Source organism: Condylura cristata, unplaced genomic scaffold, assembly GCF_000260355.1.
Source record: "Condylura cristata isolate star-nosed mole 26May11 unplaced genomic scaffold, ConCri1.0 scaffold00014, whole genome shotgun sequence".
Taxonomy (NCBI): domain Eukaryota; kingdom Metazoa; phylum Chordata; class Mammalia; order Eulipotyphla; family Talpidae; genus Condylura; species Condylura cristata.
Window position 1 is genome coordinate 17,298,404 of NW_004567115.1, and position 12,929 is coordinate 17,311,332.

At 37.5% G+C, this 12,929-nt stretch overlaps 1 protein-coding gene across 1 annotated transcript in view; it reads left to right on the plus strand.

The window, feature by feature from the left end:
* The window catches only part of TNKS (tankyrase, TRF1-interacting ankyrin-related ADP-ribose polymerase), a 166,594-nt gene that overhangs the window by 17,728 nt on the left and 135,937 nt on the right, over positions 1-12,929 (plus strand). Inside the window, exon 2 of the mRNA XM_004682203.2 lies at positions 2,966-3,190. Within this exon, the coding sequence (XP_004682260.1) occupies positions 2,966-3,190 (225 nt within the window). The remainder of the gene's footprint in view (positions 1-2,965; positions 3,191-12,929) is intronic.

Consider the following 12,929-nt stretch of genomic DNA (forward strand, 5'->3'; position numbering starts at 1 on the left):
GAGGACTTAACAAAGGTCTGGCACAGAGATCTGCAAAGATATGTGAAAGTCTCAGGATGAGTGTGTCTGAGCTATCTGTCTGATGAATGGACCATGCTGACTGCTGCTCTGGCTTATAGAACCCTCAGGGTCCCTACCTTTCCATCCTGGTTAGTTCATTTACATTTCTAGCTGTTTGATTGATGCTAGTCAAGTGTGAGTCTGATTGGTCCATTTGCAATCCAGAATGGTCGCAAAAACCTATGGAACCTGTGGGAATGCGAACCTGATCAATCTTTGTTCAGCTCTATGTTGCCTCATGGGGCAGTAACCTTGGGAGCAGCACCATATGGAGGAAAAATTCCAAAGTCCAAATAGAGAGAGAGGAGGGTATCTGAAGCTACCATGCCAATTTCTGGGGCAGTCTTCTCACATTTATTTGATGGTGAGATTCAGGGAAGGTGAGCAAGTACATGGAGGAATGTGTAATGGGGATGTGTAATGGGGATGTGGATTGGGGGTGCATAATAGTCTGGCATAAACTAGGGGTGAAGTGAAGAGGGGCTGTTGCTTGGGGGCTCCATTGTTACTGCCCATAAAAACATCCTATCTCTAATCCCTGTCTACTTCCTGTCATGGTGGTCTAGCTGGTTATGCTAATCTGACCATAATGTCTGCCTCCTGTTTACAGCAGATATCCTCATACCAAGACTTTTGTTCTGGCTAGAGGCTCCCTGCCTGACTCTACATTTAGCTTAACCAGCAGCAACTCTGGGCACAAAGACTACATCTTGAGAACAGGGGGGTGGGAGAGTGCATGGGATTTGGGAGTTGGGGAGCCCACAGTTCCATAGTGATATTCAAAAGTGGAAACCTGACCTATACTGAGGTCTGGTGGTCATTCATAGGGTGGGCCCTTCAATGTGAGGTCTGGCAAGCTGGTGCCCTCAGAACAGTTGGCCCCTGAGCTGTTTCTAGGAACTCACCAGGCACCCAGTGGAGCTATGGACCTTTTCCTGTGCCTAGCAATGGGGCAGGGTAAGTTACTGGAACTGCAGGGTTGGCTCACAGGCTGCATGCTACATGGGCCTCTGTCAACAGCTCCCACTGGGCTGGAGCTGGGCAAATATTACACATTGATGTAGGCCTCTGCAAAACCAGTCATGTCACATGGTATCAGAGGCATCGCTCCTGTTACAGTAGTCCTTTTAAGACATGAATTAGGATCAAATAAATTCCCTTATGAATGGATTATCATATACTTATGATACAATTTAAACTTCTTACTCATGATGTACACAAAACTACAGCAAATACAAATGGCTATATGATATGTATCTGTGGAAACCAATCTTTAAGAGACTTATTTTAGAGCCTGCTCTCCTGAGATGAATGAAATTGTATTAGGTGTGGAGGACGTATCTTGAAATTTTCTCTATTTTCCATATAGTTCTCATTAGCTTATATATTCACATAATGGAGGAAGGTAGCACCATGTCACTTCTTTAGATTTTTTAGAGATGCCATTTCGAAGTAATATTACATAGTAAATAAGAGCATGGAGGTACTAATACCTAGTGACTAAGGCTTAAAATTTGAAAAGCAGGAAAGAGTTTTTTATAATGATCAAATTGCCGGTATTTGCAGGTTCCTTTCTTTCGATGCATTGCAGTGTTTAACTTTCAATTTCATTACTGTACTGCAATTACTTTCAAATTAGTAGTGACTGTTTTTCCTCTTCTGCATTGATCTTGGTTTGCTAAGTCCTCATAGTGTTACAGGGCAACCCAATGTGAACTGGGTTGTCTGTTTATGGGTCCTCACCCATGTGCTTAAAGTTCACTTGTACTGCAGGCACACACAAAGAGGATTAATAATGGGTTTATTTACAAAGGGGAAAGAAAAAGGAACAACCCAGGGAATGAGAGAGAGAGAGAGAGAGAGAGAGAGAGAGAGATACAACTAGAGCATCCTACCAGTTCCTCAATTCCAATAGCACAGTAAAAACTCATCAAGAGCCAAGCAACCAGCCTCCAGCACAAGACCAAGGGAGAGAGAGAGAGCCTAACATGGCTCCTATATGTATATCTCAAAAATGGTTGCTTAGCTCCACCCTTGGGTCCTCACAGTTCTCCCTTTGATTCAGTCACTATCAGTGACTCAGTGACTAGAGTAGGGGGTAGAGTTGTAGTTTCAATAACTGGAGCAGGGGGTGGAGTCCACAAAATCTGTATCTGCAGATTTCGTTCAGGACATCCTTTTCCCCCCTAACAATAGTGCTAGACTCTGCATAATATCATTACCTTTGTTTCCTTTTCTTGCATGATTTTGATATGTCTTAACCTTTCTGAGTGTCTGCCTTGTCCTTACACTGCTTCATATCCTTATTCATCCCTCCACCCCCTTATTTGTTACTCATGTTCTGTGTTTCCAAATACCTGTACTCTCAAACTCATTAATTCAAGCCAAAGTTGTATTTCTTAATTGTCCATTCACTTAGTTTGACTACTGGTCCCAGGATCTTTTTGGCATCTGTCTTTTTTTTCAAATTTTTTGTACTAAACTATTACCACATGTTTCTCATACATTCCTCTATACATTCCTCTCCAGTACCCTAGTGTATTTTGAAAGTTGTGATTTATATTAGGTTTGTTTGTCAGCAATAATAAAATAATCTTTGTTTCTTAAAGAGATGAATTTTACATCTATAATTTTGTCTTGTGAAATAGGAAAGTGAGTGACTAAGACAGGACTCTTGTCTTATTCATTTTGTATACTAGCACAGTTGTTCAGCACATAGTAAGTGTTATGATATGCCCAAAGATCAAGGGAAGAACTTTCAAAGTTCTGTGAGATCTGAGAATTATTTTGAATCATGACCAATTTTTTTTTTAATATGGAAAACATACTTTAGCTCATATTTGTTGATAAAGAAATTTTAATGGTTCTCTTTACAAAAAATGATATGTATTTTCTTTCTCTTTAGGTTTTGGGAGGAAGGATGTTGTAGAACACTTATTACAAATGGGTGCTAATGTCCATGCTCGTGATGATGGAGGTCTCATCCCACTTCATAACGCCTGCTCTTTTGGCCATGCTGAGGTTGTGAGTCTGTTACTATGCCAAGGAGCTGATCCAAATGCCAGGGATAACTGGAACTACACCCCTCTGCATGAAGCTGCTATTAAGGGGAAAATTGATGTGTGCATTGGTAAGTATTATCTGGTGATACTTATAAGATACCTATAAGATTAACATACTTATAAGGTATAAAATTTTAAGTACAGTTGTAGTATTCTCTATTTTTTATTGTGGTGGAAATGGTGTTCCCTCAGAATGAATAGAGAAGGTTTTAGTACTTCTTACTTTTAGAAATATTTCTTTTCAATCATAAGTGACATAGTGAAAAGGTAATCTAAAGTTGGTTAAGAAAAGATTCACAACATTAATTCTCAAAATGCAAGTCAAACGCCAACTTGTGTAAAACTAAATTTTGATACACTACTGTTATAAAATTTACTCAATGTATAGTCTCTTTAAAAGACTGTAAATTCTCTCTCTAAATATCAATGAGTCATTATAAAGTACAAGTTCTTACAGAATTGGAATGACATATTTGGATACTTTAGATTGATTCAGAGAAACTCATCTGATATTAAAGCAAAGACTTTTTATGTTACTAAAATTGAACTTCAGCTAATTTGTGAGTACTGGAAAAATTTTGAATAATTTATATATAATTATTCAAAGTTTAATGTTTTGAACATAAGCCATTGTCTAGAGAAAAAGCAATTTCAAAAGATTGAACTTTTCAACCATTTTAAGTAGAGATTATATGAAATTCTACTCAATTAGCATTTTTCTCATATATGTATTTTAGAGTTTGCTTTATTATATAAAATATTTTATTTTGAAATCAAAAGCAGGCTTCTGGAGAACAAGCATAATTCTCCCTGAGTGTATTACTTATTTCTGAATACTCAAGATGATAGGTGTTTGTTTAGCTCATGAAAAATTAATTTGCATAATTGTTGTCTTCCTAGATGATATCCATTTTAGTTTTAGTTTTTAGGAGAATTAAACTAAATATCCACTGATGTTCAGATGGAGAATTTGCAATCTTTTAAAGTGACTATAAGTAGGCACAATTTTGTAAGTTATCTTTATGACAAGACTCAAATATATATGTCGTTTTAAAAGATAAAATGATGTTGACATTATTAAGATTTTCTCCTTTATAACCATCTGTTCTAGCCTCCAATATATTTTTTTAGTTTTCTGCAAACTATTGCAATGCCTGACATCTTACTTCTGTATCACATTCTGTCATTATCCTTTGTCACTTCAGCTTCCATTGATATGATCCTTTGGCTACTATGCCCTTTTTGTCCTTTGATCCTTTTAATTTTCAATTGATTCTTCTATTTCTTGTTACATCTCTTTCTCACTAATGCCACCACACCCTAGACCAAGTCATTATATAAAATATCATTGAAAACCTTGTAATTGTAGCATGTTCTGACCATGAAAACTCTTTAGTTGTTGGTAAGTTACTATGTGATAAGTATAATTGAACTTGATATGTGTTCTTACCTAATCATCTTAACTTTTAGCTTTCCTACCTCAATTTTTTCTTGCTTCATTTCTATTGTCCTCGCCACTGGATTTTTTAATCTTTAGCTATCAATTTTATAGTTTTCACTTTCTTGAAATATTCATATTAGTGTTGTTTTCCTACTTGGTCCTTCCTCCTTCTCTTTTGAGTTTTTCATTCTATCAGTATGTGCATTATTTCACTAAAACTAATGTTCCTTCTCTCCTAATCCTGCTTCCCAAAGTACATACTGAAAATATTCCTTTTTCCTAGAATCTGTCAAATAAAGAACTAGATACAGGATTTGAATTTTATTTTAATAAACTTATTTATGCATACATAACTGGGGTACAGGCCAGAGGTGCAGGGGCGGTGAGAGACACTGACGAGCAGAACAGGCAGATTGCAGGAAATACACTGCTAAGTGGAGCAGTGGGCAGGTCAGGTGAGGTCTGCTGTGCCATGTGGGTTACCTCCCTGGCCAGGGATTGAACTCATGTGGAAACAGCTTTTGATAGTTCGCAGTGCTGTGCTTTAACTAAACCATTGCGCCACCAGGGAGGGCTCAGGATTTGAATTTTAAAGAGGATCCTCACAGTCCCACAATCGTCAATGGACTTTGGCACATAGTGCTTTTTTTTTTTTTTAAAAGATTTATTTATTTATTCATATAGAATTGGGATACAAGCCAGAGATGGGGAGGGTGAGAGGATTCACCAGAGACAGAGCAGGGAGCAGAACAGGCAGATCAACGAAGTACACTGCTGAGGGGAGCAGCAGGCGGGTCAGGAGAGGTCTGCCACGCCATGTGGTCACCTCCGGAGCAGGCGGGAATCGAACTCATGCAGAAGTAGCTTAAGTTTCTCAGTGCTGTGCTTTAACCCGCTGCGCCACAAGGAGGGCCCGGCACATAGTGCTTTTATGGTGTTTAAGTTATTGTGCCTTATAGAAACTGAGGGAAGGAAAGAGGTACAATAATTGAGGATACAGCTGTTATGAAAGTGTAGAACATACTTATGGGAAACAAGATTGGTTATAGATCCTCCTGTACATATTTAGGAACCTGTTAGAAGATTTCTTCTTCAGTTTACTGAAATTGCTGATAGCTTCCAAACCATAATTTCTGAATTTATGTATAGTTAGGGAATTGTGGAATGTTTCTGTGTTTTGGTGTTCTGAGACCAATTTCTAGTGGAGGTGTGTCATTTTCCTCAAGCAATTCTCATATACCAGCTTTGTCTGAGATTTCAGTTCTATTCTGATACTGTTTACCCTGGAATAGTGTCAGATTCCAATCTAAGGGGTCAGTCTTCCAAGACCAACTTTCACATCAGAAACCAGCTTCAAGCACTAGGTAAGACTCAACCTAGGCATGTGGGCCACTAGCTGATAGGAGAGTCCCACAATCCTCTCTCAGACTTAGTTTCCTCTCTCAAGCCTAGATTATTATTACCTGTGCTTCTGATCGATTGGCTACAAATTAGATCTCTCCTCAGGCTTAAATTAACTTGCTAGAGGGGCACAAAAAATTCAGGAAATACATTTATGTACTAGATCACAATTTATTACACAGGCTTTTATTTAGGAATAGTCAGATGCAAAGATTCATAGGTCCAGGAATGATGAAAAGATGCACAGATTTATTGCTGTCTCTAAGCACAGTGTTCTTCCTAAATCTTAACCAACCAGGAAACACTCAGAACCCCAATCTCATGAGTCATTATTGAGGTTTCAGAACATAGACACAACAGATTAAATCATTGGTATTAGTATTGGCATTTGTAAAATTGGCTATTGGTAATTTGACTCAGTCTCCAGTACTTCTCATCTCCCAGGAGGTCGGGGTGAGGTTTGGAAGTTACATTCATAATGGTTTCCCTGGTAACCAGCCTTCATTCTCAGGCGCTTTCCAAAAGTTGCCTTTATTAACAGTCAAAAACACCTTTAACACTTAGGAAATTGCAAGTCTTTGGGAAAGCTGTGAAACAGTAACTCGATAAACTACCAAATATGTATGAGAAGTATGTTTTGGTCTAGTAAATATATATACTTTCTATAAATCATAGAGTAAATTTTACTGTTAAGTAAATTTCCACTTTGGGACAACTGTATGAAGGAATTAGAATTGGAAGCTTCTGTTTTTTCCCCTTTTTCTTCAGTCTGATGATTTTGAGAGATTAACATAAACAAGTAATTCTTAAAAGGTGTTTGCCAAGATGATAGGATGCTGGACTGATTATCTTAAGATTATCATATCTTTATATGTGATATAAAATAGTAGGTACACTTAATATTTATAAATTTGAACTATACCATTTTACTGTTGGCTAAAGGAGGCAACAGGTAGATTGCTAAAGAGTATATATTCTGGGTTTATAGGCTGACTCTACTAGTTAGAAAATGTGTAAGACTAGGGTCTAGTTACCTAATTTCTGTGAAATAGAAATACTATGCATACTTCACAGGGTTTTGGGAGAATTAAAATATTAAGAGTATCAGGTATTCTGAACATTAAATATAGACTGCTTTTTTTTTTAAAAGATTTATTTATTTGTGCATACAGAACTGGGGTACAGGCCAGAGGCTCAGGGGCGGTGAGAGGTTTCACCAGAGACAGAGTGGGGAACAGAACAGGCAGATCAACGAAGTACACTGCTGAGGGGAGCAGCGGGCGGGTCATGAGAGGTCTGCCACAACATGTGGTCACCTCCGGAGCAGGTGGGAATCAAACTCATGTGGAAGCGGCTTTAGATTCTCAGTGCTGAGTGCTGTGCTTTAACCCGCTGCGCCACCAGGGACGACCTTTTTTTTTTTTAAGTCTGACCTTTGTGTTTCTTCCAGAGGTGTTATATACTGCCAACAAAATTTTTTTTGAATACAGGGAGATTATAAAACACATCAACTTTAAACACTGTTGTAATTAAACCAACTATAATAGGTAAGGCACAGGAAATGGATTTATCAAAATAGATAAACTTGGGCCCTCCCTGGTGGCGCAGCTGGTAAATGCAGCACTAAGAAGCTAAAGTCACTTCAGCACAAGTTCCGTCCCCAGCCCGGGAGGTGACTTACGTGGCATGACAGACCTTTTCTGACCCACCCGCTGCTCCCCTCAGCAGTGTACTTTGTCAGTGGGCCTGTTCTGCTCCCCAGTCTGTCTCTGGTGAATCCTCTTACTGACCCTGCACCTTTGGCCTGTACCCCAGTTCTATATGCATAAATAAATAAATCTTAAAAAGAAAGAAAGATAAGATAAACTTGTACTTTTTGCAGCAACAGGGATGGACCTGGAAGGGATCATGCTTAGTGAAATAACCCAGAAAGAGAAAGAAAAATACTGGATGGTTTTACTCAGCAGGAGCATAAGGGATCAGGGAAGAAAAAAGAAAGACTAACAAATGTAATAGAGTAAAAATGAAAACAATGAACAACTATAAACCAGAGACATTTTATGGGAGGTATGAGGGGGAATGGGATGGGAACTGGGGTGCACTGGATTGTGGTGATGGCATACGGGTGAACTGGTGATGGGAAGCCCATGGGGATTAAAACTGAAATGGAAAAATGCCCAAAATGAAGAATGATATAAAAAATAAATAAAATAAAATAAATAATATTGATGACATTTTTATATTGTACTAAAAAAAGCTAATTTACTTTGGAAGTCAATGATTTTTATGCCTTTAGAATTTTTAATTTCTCTCTACTTAAATGTACTCCTAGCTACAAAGTCTCCAAAAAGCAAAAGATGTCTTTTCAGAATATATGTTATATATTTTAGGCTAGCTAGTGTTAATGCTTTGAAACTCCATTTTAAAAGCAAATTGTAAAATACCTTTCAGTCATCTGATATAAGATCCAGGAGTCATCATGGACACTTGTGATTATTTTTCTTTTTTGCTAACTAGTATCCAGCTCCTTTTCTCATTTTGGAGATTTAAAAGTCTAGGTATGTTACTGAATGCAGTGAGCTCATTGTTTGACATATGCTACTAGCCAGTTCACTAGACCAGGTAAAAGATTCATGGCACAGAGAACTTTAATTACTTAAATCTAATAAGAAGGCAGACAGGGATTGATTCCAAAGTATGTCTTGTCCTTTTAAAGGAAGTTAGAATTTCTTTTTTTAAAGATTTATTTATTCATACAGTACTGGGGTACAGGCCAGAGATGTGGAGGGTGAGAGGATTCACCAGAGACAGAGCGGGGAGCAGAACAGGCAGATGGACAAGGTACACTGCTGAGGGGAGCAGCGGGCAGGTCAGGAGAGGTCTGCCATGCCATGTGGTCACCTCCGGGGCAGGCGGGGATCGAACTCATGCGGAAGTGGCTTTAGCTTCTTAGTGCTGTGCTTTAACCCGCTGCACCATCAGGGAGGGCCGGAAGTTAGAATTTTTATAGAATTACTGACATTTGATGGGGGGGGTAGAATGTCTGGAATCTTGATTGACAGTCACAGTGTAGTTTCATGACTAGATCATGTGTTCAGAAAATGGCAGTTATGTTACCGCCCCCCCCCATTGGGTAGGAATTTTGGTATGCAAGTGAGTAATAGTAAACCTAAGGTAATGGTCGATTACCAAGAGTCCTCTTTGTGCCTGTTGTTTTAGTGTTTAACCAGTTTGAGCCAGGAGGAATACCTGAATCTTAATAACAGCTTTAAGTATCTATATGAATTTCCCCCCTATTACTTGCTTTGCTTTTAAGCCTTCTGCTTCCTGTGTAAATAGGTAGTTAATCTGGGGAGCAGTACACAAACTATTGCAGTCAGACCTTCCTTCTACCTGTTAGCAGTCATGGATAACCTCAGTTTGGATAGCCCTTTCTGTAATCAGTGGAATTTTGAGTACAGAATTTTAGAGAAATTAAGTAATCATTTGTAGCAGCTGCTTTTTGCTGCTGTGTTGGCAATAGCGCATCATTAATGTTCCTACTAAAGAATGATTCTGCTCTCTCTGTTGATCTATCGCTTTTGATTTGTTTTCTAACAGTGGTCCTCCTTCTTCATATTGATTTACCTGAAGGTAGATGGCTGTTTTCTATTGCTTCCAAATGGGTAGAACTCATAGAAGAGATCTTGAAAATGTAGAAGTTCTAATAATGGAGTCTCTAAACTCTTGAATTCCCACTGTTTTCACACTGTTTACTTATTTACATTCCCATCTTCCCTCATACTCTGATTCTCAAAGGAAAAAGATATCACATGTTCACTTTTGAGGTGATGTCTGTTTTTATCAGCATGAAAGGAACAGCCTGCTTGTTTGTAGAGCAAAAAATTCCAGAGATAATAGCGATGAATGGGCTTCTAACATCTGTGGAGCTCTCTCTTTTCGGAATACCCCAGAATCAAGATCTGAATTTCAGTAAAGCCAAATGAAAAAAAATTTTTTTTTTTGTAACAGTTTATTTTTACATCCTTTTGTACATTTTTTTTTCTCCATCTCAATTGTAATCCCCGTGGGTTTCCCATCACCATGTCACCCGTGTGCCACCACCATAATCCCGTGCACTTCCCTCCCGTTTTTAATCCCATTCCCCACTCCACCCCCGCAAAATGTCTCTGGTATATGGTTGTTCATTATTTTTGTTATTTTCTCACCTGGTCCATTATACTGCTGCTATGAGTGAAACCATCCGGTATTTTTCTTTCTCTTTCTGGCTTATCTCACTAAGCATGATCTTTTCCAGCTCCATCCAAGTTGCTGCAAAAGACATGTGTTTCTCTTTTTTGGTTGCTGAGTAATATTCCATTGTATATATGTACCACATCTTTTTAATCCAGTCATCTACTTTTGGGCATTTGGGCTGCTTCCATGTTTTTCCAATTGTAAATAAAGCAGCAATAAACATGGGGGTGCAGGTATCTTTTTCAATCAGTGTTTTTGTGTCTTTTGGGTAGATACCTAGGAGTGGGATTGCTGGGTCGTAGGGAAGCTCCATGTTTAGCAGTTTGAGGAACCTCTCAACAGTTTTCCATAGTGGTTGCTAGTTTGCATTCCCACCAGCAGTGCAGGAGAGTTCCTTTTTCTCTACATCCTCGCCAGCATTTGTTGTTGCTAGTTGTTTGAAGATGTGCCATTCTCAAGCCAAGTGAAAATTTTAAGTCTTTTTTGTTCAAAGAAGGGAAGGTTGAACAAATAATTAGAATATGTAAGAAATATTCTCAAACACAGAGCAAAATTTTAGCAAATAGAGTCATGAAGAGAAATAAACCTAAGAAGTCAATCTTATTTTAAAATTTTACATGTGTAGGCATGTCAGAGTTTAAAAAAAAAGATTGATGGAAGAAATCAATAATAATTAAATGATAAGCAGAAAAAAATTGTATGTCTTCAGATTGAACGATTCATGGAGTAGTTAAATGGTATACTGGTGAGGAAAGACACACCGAGAAAGATAAATATATGTTGGAAGTTTTCCAGGAAGAAAGAGTATGTTGCCTTAAAAAGGAAAAAGAAAATTAGGCCAAGGACTTTTCACTTACAACATTGAAAGCTTGTAGACTGTTGATGAAAAGGACTTCATTTTAATTGCCCTGATAAAAGAGCTGTTCTTGAGATTTTTGGAAGTAAGAAAGGTTGAATTGAGCAAGTGATGTTTTAGAGAAACAAAGACCCTGCCACTTGCTTTCTCTTTCTCTATGCTTTTAGATAATTATCGATTTCATTTGCCTTATAGGCAGAGACCAAGGGCATCCTTACTGTATCTCTTACTTGGAAACCCCAAATTCATTAATGAGCACCTTAAAAGAAAACCTGAGTTTGTTTTCCAGGCTGAATAACATTAGTTCATATTGATTAGAGTCAAAGACATCTGTTGTTGAGCAAGTTACTTACTCTCTTCCAACTATTACGATGGATGTAATAACTTTTAATGTTAAAATGCAAGAATACAATTGAAGCACCTTAGTGCAGTATCTATACTATGTATGCTTCATAATTGGCAACTACTGTTATTGCTAATATGAAACTAAATAATTAGAAATATATCCTATCCTATAATATTATCCATATTTATATCATTAATACCATAATTAAAGTTGACCTTTGCAATGAGTTAAATTTCTTATAACTCTTACAAAAGATCTTATGATCATTTTTGCCATCCCAATTTAGAATTGCAATTATTTAGTTAATATGACAGGATTTCTGCTTTATTTTTCATTATTTACCAGATAGGGATTCTTTATTATAAAACTATATTTTATCTCTCCCTTTGCCACAGAAAAGTGAAAGGCATGTCTTAGTTTGTGATCTTCAATTAGATGAAATTAAACTTTATTCATTCAAATGTATTATGTTAACCTGAAAAAGATGCTAGTTTAAAAAAATCAAAACTGATATGTACAGTCTATATGCTTTATATATAAACTCATGCCCATTTATATATTTGTATGTGTGTGTGTACAAGAGAGAGGCAGACAGAGTGAGAATTTACATGGTAGTAACTTACCTATGACTAGTTAAATTGTGGGCTGATAGAAATTAACAAATAGCAGTAGGGAAGACTTTTTCTAGAGCAGTTGAAGAACATTGGGTCTGCCGCAAGGGCAAGGAAAAGGGAATCAGTGGACCTGGTGACTACTATTAGAGCGCCCTCAGCACACACCTTGATTTGGAGAGTAAAGGGGATAGATTGCGCTCTGTGCTATAGTTACTTTATTATCAAGTAGAAATAATAAAAAGATACCATTTATTTTTTACCTTGCTGCAGTTTTATGGAAGTAATAAAAGATGTTAATGAGTGTCATGTAAATGAATGTGCGATAGTTGTATCTTTAATATTTCTTAAAAGAAGTAGCAAATATACGGAAAGCAAAGTAATGCCCAAAGATATCCACATCTTAAATCCTGGAACTTGAGTGTTTTTATATCTAAACAGCAATTAAGTTTACATGTGGAATTGTAGTTGCCAATCAACCTTGAGATGAGGGAATTATTTTGGATTATATAATCACACAGGTGACTAGGTGATAGGAAATCCATGGGGATTACAACTGGGATGGAAAAAGGCACAAAATGATGTAAAAATAAACTATTATATTATTAAAAAAAAGGGGGGGGGCAAGGAAATGGATTCTTTCTGAGAGTCTCCAGTAAGGGACACAACCTGCTAATAATTTGATTTTAGCTGAGTGAGACAGGTGTTAAACTTCAACCTTCAGAGTGGGAATGCAAACTAGCACAACCACTATGGAAAACTGTTGAGAGTTTCCTCAAACTGCTAAACATGGAGCTTCCCTATGACCCAGCAATCCCACTCCTAGGTATCTACCAAAAGACACAAAAACACTGATTGAAAAAGATACCTGCACCCCCATGTTTATTGCTGCTTTATTTACAATTGGAAAAACATG